At 40.6% G+C, this 24,798-nt stretch overlaps 1 protein-coding gene across 1 annotated transcript in view; it reads left to right on the forward strand.

Annotated features, from left to right (window-relative positions):
* Positions 1-24,798, forward strand: part of DNAH11 (dynein axonemal heavy chain 11) — a 176,286-nt gene that overhangs the window by 72,569 nt on the left and 78,919 nt on the right. Inside the window, exons 40-52 of the mRNA XM_063123804.1 lie at positions 835-967; positions 2,558-2,685; positions 4,077-4,225; positions 4,886-5,036; positions 6,964-7,095; positions 8,446-8,619; positions 10,126-10,330; positions 14,124-14,289; positions 14,663-14,765; positions 16,925-17,164; positions 18,361-18,522; positions 20,772-20,965; positions 22,794-22,956. Of these exons, the coding sequence (XP_062979874.1) occupies positions 835-967; positions 2,558-2,685; positions 4,077-4,225; positions 4,886-5,036; positions 6,964-7,095; positions 8,446-8,619; positions 10,126-10,330; positions 14,124-14,289; positions 14,663-14,765; positions 16,925-17,164; positions 18,361-18,522; positions 20,772-20,965; positions 22,794-22,956 (2,100 nt within the window). The remainder of the gene's footprint in view (positions 1-834; positions 968-2,557; positions 2,686-4,076; positions 4,226-4,885; positions 5,037-6,963; positions 7,096-8,445; positions 8,620-10,125; positions 10,331-14,123; positions 14,290-14,662; positions 14,766-16,924; positions 17,165-18,360; positions 18,523-20,771; positions 20,966-22,793; positions 22,957-24,798) is intronic.

Here is a 24,798-nt window from a genome sequence, read left to right on the forward strand (position 1 = left end):
CCAATACCATCAGCTCTGATTTAAAGTGCAAGCTCAACTGTTATATATTGTTATGGCTAGGCTATCATGGCAAGAGATCGTTACTTTTTCCTTTGGGACTCGAGTTATCCAGGGATTAATTCAAATCTAATAACCACTTCATTGGGAAGAGAAAACTCCCAACTTCTTTTGGCTGGCTACCCACGTAGAAAGAGCAGCCTTTGAGTCCCCTAGAAATAAAACGCAAGTGTGGATCTCCAGGGAAAGTATTAATGATTTGGCGAGTGGCTTCCTTTTATCGTGGAAGGGGAGGCTCAGCTGAAGCAGCCTATTGTATAATTCTGGAGCCTTCAGTGATTCTCTCACTTTCTGGAACAATGCTCCCTGTTTTTGACATTTTCCTCTTATTCCTGCTCATTCTTAGTCTAGTGTTTAGGAAAGTTTAATATGGTATGAGACACGCATTGTCACCTGTGGTATGCACACTTATTTCTTTTGTCCCACTGTCATTTCTGCTCAAGCCAAGTCTCGAAGGTTTTCAAAGCACTACAAAAACATGACCTGATATTATAGAAATTTAGAGAGACTTCAAGGTTGGGACTTGAATTTGGGATTGAGGTTGAGGAAAAGTTGTAAGGAGAGAGTACATTGGACTCTGAAATCTTGCAGTACTTAATTTTCACTTGAAATCTTCCAAAGCTGACTAATGGAAGAAAATCAGAACTTTGTAGGTCATACCTTTAGGAAAGGCTCAAAGGTCTTCAGTATTTCCATTAAAAATTATTCCTTTTCCAAAAATCCATGTTTGAACCCTAACAAGGAACTCTCCCACCCCCACACCCGGTTGTTCTTCAGGTTCTCAAAACTCTGAATAGGACTTACATGAACATGAAAAAGAAGCCTCTTTGGAATGACTTGAACCCCAAAGCTGTGACTACTGATGAGCTCTTTGGTTTCATACATCATGCTACTCGAGAATGGAAAGATGGCAAGTGGAGGACATATTTAGATTCCTTACTGTGATGTTTTAGATTATCTCCATCTTTCCCTTCAACATCTGAAACCACTCCTTGGATGTTACTCTGTTAGGATATATATGTCCAATCTACGCATGCGGGAAAAAACTGCATAGTATCATGGAGCTGTATCATCGCAGAGTGCAGGTGAGGGGCAGCTCATGCTGAAATGTTCCCCATGTAAATAAAAAACCCTGGCTGTGAATATAAATGCAGTATGTTAGAAGAATTCAGCTTATCCTTCTTCTTGACATGCTGCTTTTCTATGGGCAGGCAGTTTTTATATGGAGAAGTATTCAAATGAGAGTCTGTTGCCAGTAGCAATCTGAGATGGTACAGTCCCAAAAAGGCTGCATATAGATAATTCCTTAGGTATCAAGCTGCTTACATGCAAAGTTTTACCTTCAGCATATCCCACATTTATTTATTTATTTATTACATTTATATACCGCCCCACAGCCGAAGCTCTCTGGGCGGTTTACAACAGTTAAAAATGGTAAATATTAAAAAGTCTACAAAATTTAAAAAACCATCAGAAACATAAAAACAACAGTATAAAAACAACAGTATCCATTTAAAAACAACAATTCTGGGGTCCATTAAAAACAAACTTAACGTTGTTAAAGGCTGTTAAAATGCCTGGGAGAAGAGAAAAGTCTTGACCTGGCGCCAAAAAGATGACAATGTTGGCACCAAGTGAGCCTCATCAGGGAGATCATTCCACAGTTGGGGGGCCACCAGCGAGAAGGCCCTCTCCCTTGTTGTCATCCTCAGAGTTTCCCTCGGAGTAGGCATTTGGAGGAGGACCTTAGATGTTGAGCGCAGTGTACGGGTAGGTTCATGTCGGGAGAGGCGTTCCATCAGGTATTGCAGTCCCAAGCCATGTAGGGCTTTATAGGTTAAAACCAGCACCTTGAATTGGGCTCGAAAACGTATAGGCAGCCAATGCAAGCGGGCCAGAATCGGTGTTATATGCTCAAACCTCCCTGTTCCAGCTATCAATCTGGCCGCCGCATTTTGCATAAGCTGCAGCTTCTGGACCATCTTCAAAGGCTGCCCTATGTAGAGGGCATTGCAGTAATCTAAATTAGCGGTTACCAGAATATGGATAACTGAAGCTAGGTTATCCCTGTCCAGATAGGGGTGTAGCTGGGCCACCAACCGGAGTTTGTAGAAAGCACTCTGTGCTACCGAGGCCATCTGAGAGCATTCTCAGCGAGAGCATTCTTAGAGCGCATTTACACGGCTGCATCACTTCTCCTTCTGTTTTCAGCATTCTGGCGCACAACTGAAAGTACTGGAAGTGATCATGGGGAAAGCAGATATAATTTTTCTTCAGGCCGAACAGAGTACTTTGCCTGGACCCAAAGGCTATTGAATCCTGCCCTTCAAGTTTAAATAGATGCTTTCTGTAGTTGGAGGAGGGCATTCGGGAATCTCCCCATGCATTCATAGAAGCAGATGAGTGCTCTTGCAGAGCTCTTTTGCTCTCAGCTGGAAAATCTGATTTTTCATCATTTAGACGTTTCTTGATTCAAAACCCATTTACATGCATTTTCCAGGACTCTTTTCATCTCTTTTGAGAGAGCAAGCTAATATTATCCATAATTGGCCAAAATGGATTGTCTTAGATGGGGACATAGATCCTATGTGGATTGAGTCACTCAATACTGTTATGGATGATAACAAGGTGAGCAACGAGCAAATACAATCTGCACCTTCCCATTAGACAATTCAACATTTTGTTTTATGTTCCTTTCTTATTTTGCTTCCAATTGTCATGTTTTTCCTTCTCTATTTCTGATTACTAGAATCTGCATCCTCTAGTCTATATCTTGCCTTGCTCCATAGTTAGTCTTTACAAACAGGGTGTATTGCTTTCTTGTGTTCTGATATTTCTCATTTAATGTTTTCCAATATTATTTATTATTTAATATTATTTATTGCATTTATTATTATTATTTATTACATTGCAACATGTGAACAAGTCACAGTGAGCATCAGGCTTGTGCATTGCCTTCTCATCTTTTGGTATATTCTAGACATCTAGAGGAGAAGATTCAAAATATTTCCTTCTTGTTTTAAACTGAAATAGTTCCCAGTTATATTCAGACTTGGAACTATGATTTGTTTAGTTAGTTCAAACAAACCAGTATCAAACTCTGGTTTCCAATCCTGGTTTGCTGACAGACAAGAGGTTAAATAAGCCACAGTACCTGAGGTCAGGTGTAACAGGGAACTGCACTTTGTTTAAGATGTTTCCAGTCTTCTCCTCTGGCATGTGGAGTATGCAGTCCCAAGGCTTGTTACTTTCTGCTGAATTAGTGGGAAACCATGGCTTCCCATAAGTTCTGAACTCGTGCTTTATAGCAAATCAATCTTTCTCAATCTGGTGTTTTCCAGATGTTTTGGATATCAACTCCCATTAGTCCCAATAAACATGGACAAAATTCAGGAATGATGAGAGATGTGGTCTAAAATATCTGTAAGGCACCAAGTTGGGGGAGACTGGCATTGATCTATATGCTTTGAGAGTGTCTGTTTTTCATAGAAATAAGTTATAGCTTTTATTACATGCAAGTGCACATCTCCTAAATTAAGATAGTATAAATAATGTGTATAAACAGTTTTTAAATTTATTTTATTATCTTGAAATTGATTGGAACAATAAAAGTAAGCTTATCTGGTGTCCCATTATCTCTAGAAGCCTTCATTATATATAAATTGTAGATTATATATTCCAAAATGTAGAATAGCCCTTCTGAAGTTCAAGGGTTTTTTTTATTTATGATGCATTTTTAAATGTGAACAGATCTTTTCAAGGTAGCAGTTCTCTGGTTCATTTATGAGCCTGAACAACAAAGAATACTGTGGGACTAGCATATTTATTCTGGTATAAGTGTTCATGGGCACTGTCCACTTCATAAAATGAAAGTGGATCTCTTGAAGTGAACAGTGTCCACAAAAGTTATGGCAGAATACATTTGTTAGTCTCAAATTGACTCACAAGACTCAATTATCAGATTGTATGCAATGGATTTTATTGATAGAATGACATTATTCTGTGGTGCTAATGCCTAGGTGCTGACTCTTGCCAGCAATGAACGGGTTCCTCTGACTCCATCAATGAGACTGCTGTTTGAGATACATCATTTAAAAACAGCTACTCCTGCTACAGTGTCTAGAGCAGGTATTTTGTACGTCAACCCTCAGGACCTTGGTTGGAATCCGTAAGTTCTTTCGCTTTTAAAAAAATGATAATAGAAAATCAAAGGGAATAATGATGTTCTGGCATCAACTTTGTAGGTAGTCTCTGATGGTATTTAATAATTGGAACATTCCATTCTTCAATTGTGAGATTCACTTATTGGCTTTTAAACCCCAGGCCAAATGACCTTTATTTGTAGGCTCATTGTCCTTATCAGTTATTGTTGCTTTTGTTTCTGGTGCTCCTTTTAATAAGTTTCTAGGGTGTTTTATACTGGTTTAATCTGTATTATTAGCTGCCTTGTAGACTTTTAATTGAAAGGCAGTTTTATAAATATTTCAGTAGATCAAACTGTTTTTAACAAATCTTCAGTCTGTCTCCTGGGATTTTCCTCATCACTTTCCAGTATTATTGCAAATCAGTAATTGGCCCGTAATAATACTAGAATGCAGAGATAATCCCACAGGACACATTCAGCCCTGACTCAGTTTCAACTGGCCTCTAGCGCATGACAGCTCAGAGGTGGAGCCTTGCATATTGCTGTTGCCCCAGACATATTAATGCTTGAGCCAACATCTGTGAAAGACAGATGGGTAGCTATCCCTAAGCCTTCCCAACACTGGAGGAAAAGCAGCTGTATGTCTTTGCATTGATTAAACAGGTTTTTGCTTTGCTTTTTCAGATATGTTGCAAGCTGGATAGAAACAAGAAGTCACCAGTCTGAAAAAGCCCATTTGACTATTCTCTTTGATAAATATGTTCCTCCATGCTTGGATCAGCTCAGAACAAACTTTAAAACTATCACTCCCATCCCTGAGAATAGTATGGTGCAGGTATGATTTCAATCATGCATTTATTATTATTATTGTATTATTTTATTACAAATAGCATGTACATAATAAAAAAGCTCAGTTTCAAATGAATAATCATGGAGCTTCCACAGGTGAACGTATGTGAACATAGCTGTGTATGACAGACATATATCCAGAGCAAACATTTAGGAACAGTTATCTTCTGCTTGAGCCTGATACCCAAATAGAACCATAACCCAGAGGACCTTCTCTTCTGCTGCTTCCAGACTGTGGAATAGCCTGCTGGAGGAGACTCATCAGCTTGACAGTCTTTTAGCATTCAAGAAGGCTGTCAAGACTGATCTCTTCCAGCAGGCCTATCCAGTAGAATTTTAGGATGTTTTTAGGATGTTTTTAAACAATGTATATCATGTTTTTAATCAGTATTTTATGTATTTTATGCTTATTGTTGTTCCCCGCCTCGATCCAATCGGAGAGGCAGGTAAGAAATATATTAGTATTAGTATTCCTTATTTATTTATTTATTTATTTATTTATTACATTTATAATCTGCCTTTCCACTAAAAATAGTGCTCAGGGCAGCTAAAATACAGATGCAATATAGAAATATAATTAAAACATTAAATGTTGTAAACCGCCCAGAGAGCTTCGGCTGTGGGGCGGTATATAAATGTAATTAAATAAATAAATAAATAAAAACAAATAAATGAAAAACACATCAGGCAGCATAGCAGAGAGCCTTAGAGAGTACCTGCATCCTGCTTGTGGGTTCCTGATCGACAGCTGGGGGGGATCCGCACGTCGCTCCCAGGGCGCATCTATGCGACTCCAGTGCACCCCGAAAACGATAGTCTGACTTCCCTGTAAAAGAAACGACGAAGAGCCGTCCATGCTGCCGCCGACGACGACGAGGAGAGCTCTCCGCCAGCGAGGAGAGCTCGGCAAAAGAAGGTGGGGTGAAGAGCGGAAGAAGCTCTCCTCGTCGTCGTCGTCATCGTCGGTGGTGGCGGCATGGACGGCTCTTCGTCGTTTCTTTTACAGGGAAGTCAGACTATCGTTTTCGGGGTGCACTGGAGTCGCATAGAAGCGCTCTGGGAGCGACGTGCGGATCCCCTCCTGGTTGGACATTGGTTGAACGGAGTGCTGGACTAGATGGACCCTTAGTCTGATACAGCATAGCTCTTCTTATGTTCTCACACTTATCTCTGGAACAACTCCCAGGAGTTTCTTACATTCTAAACTGCATTTATAAATAGTACTTAGGAGTATATACCAGAATTGTGATCTAAAGAATATATTGTGTTCTTTATACAAAATAGTTAGTATTGTCTACCAAAGTAAAAGTCAACTAAGCTGCATATATTTTTCTTCCAAGTTTAGCTAAAAGTGGTTACTATTTTACCCAAACTGAGTGTGGTTTTTTCCCCTTGTCTAAACACGTCGTCAAATATTTTGCTTTGATTGGAAAGCAGTAAGAGATACAACTTCAGTTTTCATAAAAGATGACATGCCAGCTTTCTGTTCGTTACTAGATGGTAAAAGAAAGAAAAAATATGTTTGTTCTACTGCTGGGGTCAGGTCAATGATAGCTTTCCCCTTCCAAATTAAGGGGTATGTCTAAATGGTATTATTTTCTGTCACAAATGCCCTTTGCGACCTTTATCCAAGTCATTTAAGCTGCTCTATTGTAGATGCCAAAATTTTATGATTCAGATTACCCACATGAGGTGAGACAGTTCATTTTTGCTAGAGGCCTGAACAGTTGACTTACAGAAAGCTCTTGAAACTGGAAATTGGGCCATAGACCACAAGCCCTGTACACAATATTGAGCTAGATAGAACAGTGGTATGATTTGGTATAAGGCAGCTTCTTATGTTTCCATTTCTGTAATCAGCCAAAGTCCCCAAATATATTTCATGCTTTCTTTTCAATCCTTTCTTTTTATAGACTCTTTGTTCTCTCCTCGACTGCTTACTGATCCCTGAAAACGTGCCCCTGGATGGTCCTAGAGAATTGTATGAGATATATTTTGCCTTTGCCTGTGTGTGGGCTTTTGGTGGGGCCCTCTTTCAAGATCAGGTAGGTAGAAAGCAGTTGACTGAAACCCAATAATTGGTGGGTTTATTCAGAGTATTACATTCTAGTGTATTCTCAGAAATCTGTGCAGTAAAACACTGGTGAAAATCAACTCAATAGACTCTGTAAATAGGCCATATGGAAAATACAGGGATAAAATGCTGTGCTCCAGCCAAAGAAGGGCCAACTAATGGAGTACCAGATGACAGGACAGGGTGATGATGGTGATGAGCCAGAAGGCTCAAGGTTTCAGGTGTGGATCCTGAGCCCACTGGGATTGCAGAAACGAAGAGTTGTGTTCAAAAATCACTTACTTAACTTGGCTAGAAGAAAAAGAACAGTGAAAAGAGCATGCAGGCATCAAGGGTCTATGTAGTGTGAGGCTATTTTTAAGAACTGGGAAGCAGCTGAGCAGGCACCAGAAATGTAAGAACTAGAGGGTTGTATTTAATTGTATCATTTCACCAATGGAAAAGGCAGTGCTGGCGAAACAAATTCCATTCCCTACACTCTCTCCAAATCTCCCCAGAGATTTAGAATATGTGGGGGTGGAGAGGAAAAGAAGGGAAATTCCTGTTGTGTGAAGTGGAACACGGCTTTCATAATGCTGGATTTAGCCCAGAGGATTATGGTGGAAATGGCACAGGTGTATATGTATTTGTACAGAAGGCCTGGTTCACACATAATGACAGCTCAGGCTAGGGTTTGCACATGAGTTGTTGAACTGTGGGCTGTTGTTGAATCATGGGTTGCACTATGGTTTAACACTGCGTTAAACCATAGTTAAACCATAGCTCAGGGTTTGCTTATAACATCCCACAATTCAGCCTGTAATCTGGGTTGTCCCTATATGCAAACCAGGTCTATGAGATACTATGATCCTCTGAAAAAAAGAGAGAAGTGTGAAATATGCAAGCATCAGAAAACAAGTAATGCTGCTGTCCTAGCCAGTCTTCTAAAAAGTTGTTGGTGGAATGTTTGGAATGTTTAGTAAATTTGTCTTAATAACTTGGGCAAATGTTTGTGGCCAGAGAAATAATGTACAAAAGGGAATTAAGAAAAGCAATATTTATTAAGTTCCTTTACTTAGAATCTTTTGGCGCCTGAATTGGACTTTTAAAGGAGGATGCCAGCTAAATTCATTCTCTTCAGTGGAAATATTTACCTGTATTCGAGTAATAAGGCTGCTCTTAATTTTATGTAATCTGATTGATTTTGTAATCTTATACATAACTATCAAACATACTACAAATGTTCCCATAGCACAGTATGAACATTGAGTAGTTTAAGAAATATCTTTATATAATGAAAGGGTACTTATCACAAATTAAGACCTCATTTAATATTTTCTAGCTTTGCAATTATCAAGCTGAATTCAGTCGCTGGTGGCTGAAAGAGATGAAAGCTGTGAAGTTTCCATCCCACGGTACAATTTTTGATTATTATCTTGACCACAAAACTAAGAAATTCTTTCCGTGGAGTGATAAAATTATCAGTTTTGATATGGATCCAGATACACCCTTGCAGGTATACACTTATATGGATATATGTAGCTTTGCACAAGCTGTACATGGAGGGGCAGTTGCTGATTGTGGGGGGACATCAACAAGGGTGAAATGTTTGTCCTACTTACTGCCATGATTTTATTGTTACAGGAATGAATTTAGGCAGCCATTTACAAACATTTTTAACTAGCCACAATTTAGCATTATCTACGGACCCTGACACTGTGCTTAGTGATAACTGTGGTTCACTGAAACAAACCAACATCAAACCATGGCTTATGTCCTTGGCTTTTGTTTCTAAACCATAGTTGATACAATTTAGGATTCAGTTGAATAGTGATTAATTGAAAGTGGAAGATAAAGCTTCTGCTCCCTTCCTTTTTGCTGCAACAGGGGAAACGTGAGGGAAGTACACAAGCCCAAGGCTTGCTTAGGCTCATTCCTGTAATGATAAACCAATGATAAACCATTGTTTATCATTATGACTCAATGCAGCCAATGTAAACTCTGCCATAATTGTACAGTTTTCCAACACAGCCTTGTATTTACATTTTACAAAAATCAAACAACATGTATTATTGTGACTTGATTTTCACGTAACAAAAACCCATGGGTTGGCATGAGTAGGAGAGAGCAAGTGCGCTACCTCCCACATGCCTGCTACTTCCAGTTTTACTCAACATCATATGATCAGCTTGATTGTGGTTGTTGAGTATGATTTGCGAACCTGGACCAATGGGTTGTTTAGCCCCTGATTTGTTGTTGGGTTAACTGCTGGGTTGTTTAGTTCCCAAACAACTGATCGGTCTGGGTTTACATGTCATGCTCAACATCCTATGAACAAACCGATTACAGGTTGTTGACTAAAAGCAGAAGTGGCTGACACTCTGCAGAAACATGCCCACACTCTTCCGCTCATCCCCGTCAGCTCATGGTTTGTTTAACCCAAAGGCTGTCATTATATGTGAACTGCCCCATAGTTTAGTTTAGTAAAACACTTGTATTCTAAGAAGAAGCAAAAGTGTGACTTTATTGTTCTCAATTGTGAATGACACAGAATACCTTTGACTTTTTCAGATAGCAGTCATTGAAGCATATGGCTGAGGACATGTGTAGGATTGTTACATTTGTAGCATACAGCCATCTTAGACTGGTGCTGTTCTGGCTACTTCCATGTTGCAAGTGGCCAGATATTGGATGATAGTTTCCACAGCAAGGGGTATTGTCTTGACTAATTGCTCTTTTCCATAACATTGTGTGCTACTATTGCCCAAATTTTGCACATTTAGAGTAACCTATGAACATAGCTACTCCCTCTGTTGAAATGAATGCAGTAGCCCTTGCATGTGTAAATGCTTCATGTACACAGCAAATTACTGGATGAGGGCAATTCTTTAGATTTTCACCCTTACTTGCACAAAAATGCATATGTATCAATATGGAATAAGCTATTTTCAAAAGTAATTTCCGTGACATGTTAACGCAAATTGTATTAACCTAAATGTTTGGTTTTCTTTTGATGCCTTAGGGAGTCCTTGTTCACACATCTGAGACCACATGTCTCAGATACTTTACGGATTTGCTTTTGGAGAAAGGCAAACCTGTAATGCTTGTTGGAAATGCTGGAGTGGGAAAAACAGTATTTATTGGAGAATGCCTTGCAAGTCTCTCTGAGGATTTCATGGTGTCCAAAGTTCCTTTCAACTATTACACTACATCAGCAGCACTACAAAGTAGGTTCCTCCACTGTTGACATTGCATGAAGAAAACTAGTTAAAATGAATTTATTTAGAAATAATAATAAGCAAAAGGAATGGAACATTACAACTCAATATAATATACAAATGGATTACTCTGAATAACCAAATTAAGTCTATTTTCTTTTGCTTCCATAACACAAAATAAATAAATCAAGAACTACATCGTTCCTAAAAGGGAATAATTGTACAAGGTTCATAAGTGTGTAGGCTACAATTCTGCCACATCCACATAGAATTAATCCTGCATAACCCAGATTGAAATGAGCAGGGTTTTTGCAAGATCATGTTCTTGGGCTTGTCCAAATAATTGTAATGGTCTTACCCATAAAAAAAAAATCCCAGTAGACTGTTTCCCTGGTGGGCTACTTCTGTATGATAAAGCTTGTAGAGTTGCTATAAGTAGTTAAGGACATAACAAGCCACCTTATATAAGTCAAACCAGAGTTCAGCCTTGACAAGCAATGTGTGTGGAACGGAGCTGACTGGAGTCTACCTTGCAGCATGCATCACATTAAAATTGCATACATAATTAATCATATAGAATTCAATTCTGCCTTCTCCCTCTGCTCCCACATGCTAGTGGCATGTAGAGACCAGGCCCAGGATCTCCCTGCAAGTGATAGGAGGGTACAGCTGCACACTTTGGCCCTGATCCAGTCCCAGAACACAGTGTCATATACAGTGAGGGTTAATTTTGTACTACTGGATCCATTGCAAGCTCCATGGCATAATGAATGGGTTAGGGGATACTGGCTATCAGTGTCCCCTGCAAACAGTGTGGGTTAGTGTTGTCATTAGTAAGTGCAAGGGACTCTGGAAGCTGCTCCTAGAATGACACCTCTCTCTCTCTCTCTCTCTCTCTCTGCTGATGGTGGGTGGAGGGCTGTATTGTAACTATATTTTCTTTGCACAAGTTGTTTACATTTGCATATATTCAGTTAATCAACTCGTGTTAGTTAATGGAAGATTCGTTAACATATATACAATTGCACGCCTGTTTTATTTCTCCAAAATCCTCTTTAACAATGATTGCAATATAGTTTAACTTGAGAGATAGAAAGTTAAGAATGTGTTTTATTAACACAGATATGGTGTATCTTACGCCCGCACACATTTCATGTATAAGTTTAGAATGCTTTTCAAATATCTTATTATTCCTCTTATTATACCCCTGGGGCATAGCTAAAAAACATTGTAACAGCAAGCACGGCAAACTAGTTAATATCATTTTTGAGAACAATAATTCAAGCTGTAAGACTTTAAAACCTGCCAGTAAGGTCAGTGAACTCACTTAATTTGCCTGCTGTTTTAATAAGATTATTACCGCACAATAAGTATGCTATGTATTAAAACATCATGTACCCAATTTTAGTATTAGGACAGTGATAACTCTGAATAGAGCTTATGAAATGTTTCTCGGTAAGGAGATCTTTTCCCTGATTTCATTTGGAGATTGTTTTCTGTGACATATTTGTTTCTAGGACATAAGAGGCTGAGCGAAAGAAAGAGGAGGAAGAAATCTATTCACGTTTAATAGTCCTTAAGGGAAATAGTTAATAAAGTACCTGCTGCAGTTTTCAAGTGACTAGTAAATAAATATATATTTATGGCTGTTCCATTAAGGAGTCTAAGAATAAATGTTAAGATGCAAAAACATCTTCAACTCTAGATCTTCTTGGGGTACAATCCATCAAAAGCTGTTGCAAACATGTTGTTCATTTCTCTGCGGCTTGCATAGGGCTCCACAAAATTACTGCATGAACCTAAAGGGTAGGATTGTAGCAGAACTTCTTGTTCTAGTGCCAGGAACCTGCTGGATCATGGCTTAAAGTAATTAATCACTTGTAATAAGTAAATTCCAATAACTGGTGCTTCTTCACAGCAACAGTATACAATGGTTAATAATAAGATTTATTATTGATAGTGCCTTGTTTAGAAGACGCAGGGCTTTTCTGTATGCTCTAAATACCCCACTGTGGCTGTGCAGTAGTGCTCCATTGTTTATATGATGCAACCGGCAACTCCAAGCTACATCCGGGTTTTCCTCCTCAAAACTGCACTTTTTCTAAGAGTTGGTTTCCTGCGACTTTTCCTATTGCTCCAATGTCACCACTGTTGTCTCTTGTCTGTCAGTGGTAGCTTTGGTTCAGGTTAATAAGGTGGGCATAGCTCTGGGTGGTCCCCAGTGCAGGGTAAGTGTGGAAATGAGGGGCAGGGGGCAGGCTTGACAAGCTTAGAAGAATGGCTTCCATGGCCATGTGAAACTCTGGGGAAAGTAAAGTAAGGGCAGTTCTGATATATAATGAAGAAATTAAATGAACTGTAGCAAAGCAACTGCGCTGCTACAGGCTTTCAAACTTGCCGCCCCCCCAAAAAAAGTTTTTCGCAGTTTTCCAGTCCCTCTATTTTCTCCCCATTTCCGCCATCTGACAACAGTGCTGCGGTGTTTCCTGGCTGGATCGCCTGCGCTCCCTCTTGCTGTGTAAGTCTATCGATGCTTCCTCGCAGGAGCAATGCTGCGGGGTTTGCATGGATCAGTGAGTAAAGCCCCCAAATAGATTCCCCCCCCATTTTTTTTAACACAGGTCAGCCATAGTCACATGTAGCTGTGAAATAAAGTCCATGAGGGGGTGGGGTGATTAACAGGAAGGAGAGGACATGCATGATCTTGCAACCTGTTTTCAATCCTTAAATTCTGATTTCAGTGTTAACTCTAAAGTTGGTAAAGTTGGTAAATTTTGCAGTGCATGTGCTCATCATGTCAGTTTCCATAGCCATGTCACCCAAGGAGAGAAAACAATGCAGGCAGGTGTGCTGATCCATTTCTCACTGTCTTTTATAGATCTTTTGTAAAGTGAATGGGTCTTAATTACTTATTCAATACCAAGCTACCCCAAAATACTTGGTAATCCAACAGGGATGGCTCACAACAATATATTGCTGCTGGGTAAAATCCATTTCTCCCCAGCTGTTTTGAGGATTGCAGCTAAGCTTCAACTCTGCAAACCCTGACTCCACTAAATCACTAAATCACTAACCCTGAATTAGGCCATAGTGCCTAGTAGCTATAGTCTGACACTGTTCCCAGCAAGTGGGGTAGATTTAGCTGGCTCTGCCTTCATTTCCTGGAAACTCCCAATAAGTAGTATAACTTATGGCTAAAGCAGAGGCTCACAGTATGCTGCCCTACAAAGGGCCTTTTCACAACTCCCGGCATTCCAGGAGGGAGCAGGGAGGATCTCGCAATATTCTGCTTGCAAGATTCTCCCCTTTGTCTACATGTGCACACGACATCCTGAGACAAAACCCGGATGGGCGCCCTCACACCTCCCACGGTCTTGGGACAATCCTGAGACCGTTGGAAGAATCGGGGTACAAGTGTTCCCAGATATCCCGGGGAAATGGGGGATCATCCCTTCCTGTTCCTGGGATCCCCTGTGCATCATGTGGACACACAGGGATGATCCCTGGGATAAAGACTGGTGTAGACATGCTCAAACTGAGAGGGAACCATCCTATATTGTCCACCTGTATATAGAAAGAAAATACTACATTGCTGTAACAAAGGCTGCTTCTGCTTTGACTCGAGACCTGGGCCCAGTTTCCAGCTTTGCATACCTTTAAATGTTTGTGCCTTAATTATGTTGTTTCTATTTTATTTATTTATTTATTACATTTACCACCCCTCAGCTGAAGCTCTCTAGTTAGAAGCCTCTGCACATTTTCCCCATGATAATCAGGAATCATACATTATAATACATTCTAGGAATTCTTGAAAAACCCTTGGAGAAAAAAGCTGGCCATAATTACGGTCCAGTGCGAAATAAGAAGTTGGTTTACTTTATCGATGATATGAACATGCCAGAAGTGGATGTTTATGGAACAGTTCAGCCTCACACATTGATTCGGCAACATATAGATTACAGACATTGGTAAGTGCTGCTTTCCATTTTGGAGTTAAGTCAAACCTATGTTCTTTATGATAAAAATGTATAAGCATTCTATTTCTGTTATTAACTAGAATGATAAAAAATAGTAGTGCAAAATGTAGTGATGTGTTTTATTTCAAACTTTTCATTTATCTGGAGAATTGCTAATTTGCTCCATGGCAAAATCTGGTTTCTAGGGAGCAACTATCATTTATGGCTTTGCTTATATTTCAGTTGAAGCTGAGTGGCAAATCTATTGCTTGAGACCAACTACATGTGTTAATGAGTTCTGTGTCATTATCATCTGTGAGGCTTCAGCAGTTATAATAATTTCCAGTTTGATTATAAATATTTTAAAGTATTTTCATCTCCTTAGGTACGATAGACATACATTAACTGTAAAAGAAATTCATAATTGTCAATATGTTGCCTGTATGAATCCAACGGTAGGCAGTTTCACCATCAACCCCCGGCTTCAGGTAAGGTTACAAATATTATATCATAGTAACTCAACTATTTCTAGTTTAAAGTATATATAGACTTCTTAAAAATAAGCCTCTCATTGCAAAAGTCTTTGAAGGTGATTTAGACTGCATACATAAAATCTCCAGTAATACTAATTCAAGTTTCAACTAAGGGCGTTGCTAGATGAGGCCTTAGCGCGCCTTAAGAGCCGGTTTCCCTGCTGTGCTTCCACATGACGCACAGGGGGATCCGGCTCCAGGCCGCACTGAAGCCTCCTCTAACGCGCCATAAGCGAAGTCTCTTATGGCGCGCCTTTTCCCAAGCCCCAGCTTGAGGCGGGGGCTGGGAACGTCTAGCTACTTCCGTGGCTTTTTGCGGCTACTCGCTTACTCGTGAGTAGCCGCAAAAAGCCGCGGACTGGCCACAGCGCTGAGCACTGTGCCCATCAGCCGGGGGAGATCCCGGTAGGGAGAAGGGGAGATGACACAGGACAGACACACACACACTCAGGGAGAAGGAGAGACGACACAGGACAGACACACACACACGCAGGGAGAAGGGGAGACGACACAGGACAGACACACACACACGCAGGGAGAAGGGGAGACGACATAGGACAGACACACACACACGCAGGGAGAAGGGGAGATGACACAGGACAGACACACACACACGCAGGGAGAAGGGGAGACGACACAGGACAGACACACACACACACAGGGAGAAGGGGAGACGACACAGGACAGACACACACACACGCAGGGAGAAGGGGAGACGACATAGGACAGACACACACACACGCAGGGAGAAGGGGAGACGACACAGGACAGACACACACACACACGCAGGGAGAAGGGGAGACGACACAGGACACACACACACACACGCAGGGAGAAGGGGAGACGACACAGGACAGACACACACACATGCAGGGAGAAGGGGAGACGACACAGGAGCGGATGGGGAGGGTTAACTAAAAAAAAACCCTTACCTTCTCTGCAGTCTTCGGGCCGCACGTGGCCCCTTTAAACTTAAAAAAAAAAATGGCGGACGCTGCAGGGATCCGACGTCCCTGCGCGTCCTGCGTCTGGAAGCCCGGGCGGTGCGCGCTAACATCAGCGTGCTGCCACCCCGCCTCCCTGCCGGCTTATCCCGGCAGGTCTAGCAAAGCCCTAAGTCAGTACTTTATAGTGCAAGCAGTATTTGTTTATACTCTGTGACAAAAAAAAAGCTGCATTAAACCTGCCGCTCTTTAGCCTGGCTGCTGCTTGCAGAGGATATCCTAAATAAATCTGCTTGCCATTCTATTCCCCATCACATACGCCTAACGTAAATAGGGGCTGGAACACAGCCCTCAACCCCATGTTGGAACTGTAGCCAAATATTGCTGTAAGAATTCTCCAGTGATATTATAAAAGTGTGTGCTGCAGGCGCTGAATGGTCCCCTTTCAGCACATCCCAAAATCTCTGTTATCAACTCCTGGTTATTCTTAATCTGCATGTCAGGCTTTTTGAATCCTTGAAAGAACAGAGTTCGCTAGATGTACCCCATAGCCTTTTTACCTTGTAGTATTTTTATGATGGGCACATTGGGCTTCTCTTATTCACATAGAACTGTGCAATGCATCTGTTAAAAGCTGGTTCAACTACTATAAAGCAGTCGCATCCATGCCGCTGGAATCCTGTAGGGCCAGACTCTTAAATTGGGGAGTGATAACATAGAAGTTGGGTGTGTTTATACACCTAGAATAACTTTGTCCTGTAAAAAGCAATTGGACTTGCAAGCTTTGCAATCAGAGATAAAGAGCCTTTGTGATATTTTAGGGAGTCTCATTATGACTGTAGTTGGGCTTCTGTTCTGTTGTACATGGAGTTTGTGTGTAGAAAAGCAACATAAGAAACCGATTCCTTGACAATAGCTCTTCAGCTGATTTGAAAAATACCATGAGAATACTTATGCCAAATTTATTTATTTATTTATTTATTGCATTTCTATACCATCCAATTAAATATCCGAAGCTATCTGGGCGGGTTACAAAATGGGTAGTTATGCCTTAAGTTAACGATTTTCCTCTATTCACATCTTCAGTGATTCAAAAATCTGTTCACACAGTTTATCATTGATAACTATATTACAAAATACTAAAACACATTCATTTCCCTCATGTTTTAGAGACATTTTGCAGTATTTTCAATGAACTTTCCATCCACTGATGCTCTAAACACCATCTATAGCAAGATCCTTGATTTCCATTTTCAGCAGCATGGCTTTAATCCATCAGCATTAAAACATGCACCTGCCATAATCCAAGCAGCAATATGGCTGCACCAAGCAATGGTTCAGAATTTTCTCCCCACCGCTATTAAATTCCATTATATTTTCAACCTTCGAGACCTTTCCAACATCTTCCAGGTCTGTGATGTGTGTTGTTGCAGATTGCATGCAGGGACTCGGGGGGAGAGAAAAGAAAAGAAGCTACTTACTAAAACAAAAGTTAGAAAAGCAATTTGGGGTGTGTGTGTGTGTGTATAGTGTCATATCTATGTCTATATATCAGATCTTGTCTGTAGGTAAAGACAGTGTATTTGAATTTAAACTGTTTTTACTTCTCTGAATGACAGGTTAGAATTAGTCCATTTGGGGATGTATAAAATGCTGAAGTCTTGCTTTGCAGTTAAAATTGCCTTGCTACTGAGGATCAAACTGCACCTGTGGTTGTTTTTCTAAAAAAAAAAAAAGCTGGGTCTACTCTGATTATGTATAAATGGTGTTAAGGGTGCTCTATTTTAAGCTGGTGAGTGCTGGTAAGGTTAAAGGAACAAAAGCCTCCTTAAGCTAATTTTTTTTAGCAGCTTCACTTTATCTCTTCTGGGCTCTGATACTGGAAGCGAGCCTAGTAGGAAGAAGTGATTGAGATAGGTAAACCACAGTAGGAGGGAGGGTATCCTCACCTGTATGCCTGTTTTACTCTTAAAATCAGGGCCAAATTCCCATTTTATTCATGATTTGGGCATAGTAAGCAAACATATGCCACATCATACGTAGTTTGGACCATAGGCAAATATAATTCCATAAGACTGAAAGGTTGACCAACATCTGAAACACTATAAAGTAAATTATCTATAAGTGACCTCTTTATTTTAAATTATGAAGGCTGCAATTCTTAGAGAGTTAAATGATGGAAATTGGGATGATCTTGAGGATTATATTATGAATACACAAGCTTTCAAGATACGCAGCATTCTTAATTGGACAGAATGGAAGCAAGTCCATTCATTTGAAAAGCCCACATTATCAATATATTGCCAGAACTTAATTTGAGCCTTGATTCACAGAACATATTTGTCTCAGCTCTGGTGAGACTAATAGCAAAGAGAGCCCTTACAGGTATAAGCAAAATAACCAGAGGCAATCTTAACACAGCTGGGGCTAGGTGGGAGGAAAGGTCACAAGTCAGAGGGTATGTTTTTCACGTAGTTTCGACCCTCCCCCCACACCTCCTCTTGTTTTAAGCTAAGCTGTTGACAGTACCTTATGTACTTTGTGAAACTTGCTGTAACCACCTTTTTCAACTTTTTAAAAATATACTCACGCTGTTTCATTTCTAGGGAATTCTGTTTGCTAAACCGGAGTGTCTAAAGCATCCAAATGATCTTGTACGTCTGTGGCTTCATGAATCTTCACGTGTTTATGGAGATAAACTGGTAGAAGCAAGAGACTGTAATTTCTTTAATAAAAAGCTGATAGATACTGCTCATAAATATTTTGAGGTAAGGCTAAGGATCGCTAATACTTATCTACTCATACACTGATATCTGAAAACTATTTGGTGTGTTAATCAGAATCTCCAAGGAGTCACAAAAAAATCAATGTAACCCAAATAATGAGTTGGTCAAGGAGAACTCTGACTTGACATGATAGGGAAAAGATATGTCAAATTGAAAAGAAAAAAGATATGTCAAATTGATGGAGGCCATTTTTAATGAGAGAAAACATGGTAGTGAAGGCTTTGGTTGTGAGGGATTCATTTAAGAGCTCAGATTAATGCTCTAATAAAAGAATCCACCAAGCCAGGTAGTACAAATATTGCTATTATTAAAGAGATGTTTCTTTAAAAAATAACGTATTTTATAGCATCACTTATTTTGCTAATTAAAGAGTTATTCTAACTTTTCTAGATCCACAGCTGCTTTCACCAACCTGGGGGTGTCTTCACGGCACTGGGTTGACTCCATGTCCCTCTGAAGCCCTAGGAGACACCTAGGAGGGAGCGTGGGGTTTCTGGGTGGCCATCTGGGTACTGAAGCCGCTCCTGCCCTCTTCCTGATGGAAGGCAACTAATCGCAGGTCACCTTCCACCAGGCACCATCCAGCCATGCATCTTCTGCAGCTCCAGAGCGAGTCTTAGGGGATGTCTTAATGTTGTCTTGCGCATCCTCCCCAACTTTTTTCTCTGCAGCTTCGGATGAAAGCCCCCATCGTGCACCCACTCCAGGGCTTTCTGAGCATTTAGACAGCCCCCTGGTGTCTTCCAGATGTTGTTGGATTACAGCAACCATCATCCCTCAGCCAGCATAGCCATTTGCCACACATGCTGGGCATGGTGAGTGTTGTAGTCCATCACATCTGGAGGGCACCATTTTGGGCAAGGCTGATCTGCAGCAACCCAGTCTTCTGACCTTTATGACCCACTTTATGTCACAATTGCCTTTAAAACCGTTACCGAAAACTTCACATTCCTAGTAACAGTTTAATGCTAGTTCCCCCTTATTATTTGTATGTGCACACCTTCCACTTTTGAAAAGAGATTTTGAAGACACTTATGAATAAGAGAGGAGTTGCTTAACTACACATAGTTTGTATTTAAAATTTTGGCTGGATTGCTAGTTCAGGTGGAATCATGGGATAGGGGGTGGCTAAGCATTCTTCCCATGCTCATTCTCAAAGCAAAATAGGGTTAGGACAAGGCATTTGCCAGTGTGGTGTAGTGGCTAGAGTGTTGGACTGGCAGTCGGAAGATCCAGGTTCTAGTCCCCACTCGGCCATGGAAGCACCCTGGGTGACTTTGGGCCAGTCAGACTCTCAGCCCAACCTACCCCACAGGGTTGTTGTAGTGAGGATAAAATGGAGAGGAGGAGGATTAGGTATGCTGCCTTGAGTTTCTTGGAGGAAAAAAGGCGGGATATAAATGCAATCAATAAATCAATCTAAAATCAATGGTGGTTTTAGAACTCCACGGTGGAGTTTTTACACCACTGTTGAGAAATGTGTTGTCTGGCAGGAAAACTCCACCCCATGGTAGAGGTTTTTTTTTTAAAAAAAAACACTCCATGCTGAATATCCATGCTGTGCAGAGGAGAGTTCCTGCACAATGGTTGCGTTGCATGTTGTGTGGAGGGTTCCGTAGAGTTTTCCGTTGTGTTGAGTTGACTTTTCCCACTGGCTACAGAGTTCTCTGGCAAGAGCGGCAAAAGGAGTGAGTACCACTCTAGGAGAGATGCCAGGATTTTATTTTTTATTTTTTTGCAGCAATGGCTGGATACCATTGGGAGGACCGGGGGAGGAGAGTGGGCAGAGGAACTGTCAATCAAACATCACAGTGGTTTCTAGTCAACTCCATGGTAGCCCACAATCACACAACAGTGGAGTTAGAACATGTTGTGGGGGAGTACTTCTTAAAATCTCAACCACTAAGTGGGGTTTTCACACTGCATTGACTAACATGTTGTTTGAACTGAGCCGATATCTCACTCTTTCCTAAGATACTTCCCACTCTGCTTTCTTATTTATAAAAGAGGTGCCCTTAAAGATACAGTTACATGTTTCTACTAAATTTATAATCCATAGCCTATGGTGCACATGGAAACTCACCTTGTGATCAAAGAAATTCATTGAGCAATCCCCAATCCTAACAGTGGGCAAGGCATGATTTGCATATGTAAGGCAGAATAAATTGCAATTCATTTCCAGGTGTGTGTTTTTAATTTCTCCTTTTGGTTTTATGTTGCCAATTTGTTAGGATGTGGAAGATCACATTCTTCTCCAGCAACCACTTATTTACTGTCATTTTGCAAATGGTGTGGCAGATCTTAACTACATGCCTGTCAAGGATTGGGAAGTATTGAAAAAGATACTTGTAGAGACTCTAGAAAACTACAATGAACTGAATGCATCTATGAATTTAGTTTTATTTGAGGATGCCATACAACACATGTAAGTAAACATCTAGTTATGGCCTGAGTTAGAGCTAAACATAGTTGTGCACAACTTATACATTCTGGTTTACAATCATCCATTTTTGTATGCAGATCAAGGAATAAAACACAATGCAGGATTGTTATTGTAGCATATGGTTAAGAGAATGATATGCAGTCTGAAAATCAGAACTTGCATGAGGCATGAACTCATTGGGTAGTTTCAGGTAAACTACTCAGTCTCAGCTCCCCATCTGTAATCCTTGGAGTAGCAATGCTGTTTTGCTTCCCAATACTGATGGCAATTGGGCAGCTTTGCAATTTTACTGAGATTAAAGGGAGGGTTTTCGTAGATGGTTTGCTGAATCATTGCTAAAATGACTTTCAAATTGTGCTCAAGACAATCAACACAGTATTCACACACACTTCCACTCACTATTAAACCTCGTTTGGCTTTAGGCAGTAAATTGTGCTGCTGCTATTTGAAACCACTCTTAACCATACATAAAGAAAGTAAATGGTGGTGTTACTTTAGTAATTTTATTAAAGTAGAGCTCGCATTGTTTGTGAAAACAACAAAAAGTCTTGTGGCATCTTAAAGACTAGCACATATATTGTAGCATACACTTTCATGGACTACAGCCTACTTCATCATATGCATATAATGTTATCCAATAAGAGTGCTTAAAACTGAAGCCCTACAGAGTATTACCCTGAGTTCCCTCTGTGGGGGTGTTACAAGTGATAATTGCTTGTGGTGATAGTTTTCTTCCTGCCTAGCACCAATTATGCTATTATTTTTGCCTCTTTGGTTATATGGGTCCGCATTTCACCATGGCAGGAACTGTGAGACAAACTCTTCACAGAGCAATCTGCTGTGGAAGTTTACTTCCTAAATTTTGTACACTTTCAAAATCTTATTTAAAAAGAATAATATGACTCTTGCACAGGGTAGTTACTTTGAATTCTGTTATCCCAGTTGAGAGCAATAATTTCCCAGGATATAGAAAAGTTCTTATTTTATTCAGTTCAAGAGGTTGGGAGATATATGGACAGATTTAAGAGTTCTTTATCATAGAAAGATCTTATTATTTGCAAAATTCTATCAGTTCTTATGAGATAATGATTGCTATTGTGGTTTTACAAGCATTGCTCTTTGTTTTTTCTTTGTGTATGTGATACATATGCATAATGTATTTAATATAATGCTGCATTTGTAATGTACATTATACATTACGAATGCTGCATTATATTTTATTTTAAATTTCTTAATTATTTATTTATTTTATTTATTTATTACATTTTTATACCGCCCAATAGCCGGAGCTCTCTGGGCGGTTCACAAATAAGCCTTCTGATATATCACTAATTTTCTTGAAATGCTCTGGACAGTAACTACTCACTGTACTTGCACTTGAGAGGCAAACTATATAGCATTAGAAACTTAAGAAGTGGTAGACTCTGAAAATTAAACTGATGAAGTTTTTCCCCAAATTTTCTGGCTGTTCTGTTTTATCAAAACTATTTTCCCCACTGGGCTCAAAAACAGGGGATGACATTGCTTTTGATTACGCTGGCCCTAATTCGCTAGGGAGTAACTGTTGGATCTGGATCATTTGGTGTTTTGTTACTTTTTGAGCACTTATTATTATTTATTTATTTATTTATTTATATAGCACCATCAGGCATGATTTTACATAGATATAAATACTATTTGACAACTTCGCCTAATTTTTGTTATAAAAATTGTGATCTCATTTATGAACACTAACGTAAATCGCGACCATTCTGTCTTATACAAACCAGTTGCAACATACTAACATAAGATCCTCCTTTTTCATTATCAGATGTCGTATCAGCCGGATCTTAGAGTCCTCTCGTGGCTATGCACTTTTGATTGGAGTGGGTGGCAGTGGAAAACAAAGCTTATCTAGACTGGCTGCCTACATTGGCTCTCTTGCAGTGTTTCAGATTACACTGCGGAAAGACTACACGATTCAAGACCTCAGGGTAAACACTGTAGTTATTACGTAATTGCTCAGGCCATTTGGAACCTACGGAGATGAAATAAAGCCTTTGCCTTCTTTATGGATGGGTTTCGTCCTTTTTGTATACATCAAGAGGTAACTTAAATGCCAAAAGCCGAAAAATGTCACTCCTTCCTTCCTTTCTGTTCTTCACCAGAAGGTTCCTCCCCCACCCACTGCCATCCCTCACATTTGGGGAAACAGTAGCTGCAGACCTCTTAGGCTTTCTGCCTTCCTTATTCAGGCAGAGCACTGGAGAGATGTAGCCAGCCAACAATATGACTGCAAGAACACCAGAACTGCAAAAGGTTGAGGTGATCCCCACCCAAGTGGCATAAAGCTTCTGGTAGAAAGGTCTGGTAATGTCAGTGAGAGTGTCGCCCAGGGACTGGGAAAAGATAACACTTTTGTCTGCACCTCAGATTATCATTGGACAAATCTTTTAGGTATTGGTTTTCTGGCTGCCAGCACGTTTCTGTTTGTCAGTCTGCTTTTCTGTTTGCTTTGATGTTTGAAGCAACCCTCTGTTGGTGGCAGATTAAAGAGGGATGCACTCGGCTGTTATGGATGTGGTTTCTTTTGCTTTCCTTGGGCATGAATAGGCAAGAGATGCTGCTCTGCCAGAAAGCCCTTCCATGAAGCCCTTTCCCTACTCAGGAAAAATTGTACATTTGCACATTCCCAGACACTAATGTGTCTTTTAAAAGTGATTTCAGCTGCCTGGGAGTCACATATCAATGAGGAGATCCCATGTAGTTGAGAGAATGCATCTAAATCTCCTAGCTATGTGAGTCATCTAATCTCTTTGTGGGTCTTCTCCACAAAGTCAGGATCCCACCAGGGTGGGAATACAAATTATGTGGGAAAGGCCCATGCAAACAACCTCACCCTTTTGGCAGGCTCACATGGACCTTCTCTCGACTATGTAGGATCTGTCTATGTGGGGCAAGTGCCTCCACAAATCTGAGAGAACATTTAATAGGTACTGTTGTGCATATGTCATCTGACCCTAAGCAATTGCCCAAGGAACCTGAATTGTGTATCTAGAACAGGGGGGTCTCCAACCTTTTTGGGCCTGTCAGCGCATTTTACATATTGAAAAAGTGGCCGGGCACCACACAAATTGACTGTTGTGGGACGCCAATCGCAAAAATAGTTAGGAGTGCCTTCTTATCTGTGTTTGTTGGGTGTGCAAGAATGTGCACCCCGTGTGTGTGCTATTCACTCTAGATTCATTCTCTCTCTCTCTCTCTCTCTCTCTCTCTCTCTCTCTCTCTCTCTCTCTCTGTCTCAGTCACACACCCTCCTCATCCTTTCCTTCACTCTCTCTGACTCATTTTCTTTCTTTCTTTGCTTCTTCATTGGCTCCCCCTTCTTTCTTCTCCTCTTCCCACTCCCCCTGGTTTCTCTCTCCCCCAATCCCTTTCTATTGCTCTTCACTTTGAAGAGGCTCTTCCCTTATCTCTTTCACTCTCTCTCTCTTTTTCACTGGTTCCTCTTTCTTTCTCCCTCCCTCCCCATCCCCATGAATGGAGCATTTTTTCCAACTAAGCAATTTTCCAAGGGGTGGAGGGGGAAACGAAGCAACCACCACCCAAAAAACACAAAGGACTCTGTTGCCCCAATGTCCTTGGTGGGGCATGGATTCCACCCTTCTCTGGCTGTTTTTCAGCAGGGGGGCTGATTTGCTTTCTAAAGAAGCCTATGAGGAATCGCTCCATAGGCTTGTATAGGGAGTAAAAAAGCCCCTCCTGGGAAGAATTGGTTGGAGGGTGGTGCAAAGCTCATCCTCAGCCAAGGTCCTTCTTCCACCAAGGGTCCTTGG

Source organism: Elgaria multicarinata, chromosome 1 (assembly GCF_023053635.1).
Source record: "Elgaria multicarinata webbii isolate HBS135686 ecotype San Diego chromosome 1, rElgMul1.1.pri, whole genome shotgun sequence".
NCBI lineage: Eukaryota > Metazoa > Chordata > Lepidosauria > Squamata > Anguidae > Elgaria > Elgaria multicarinata.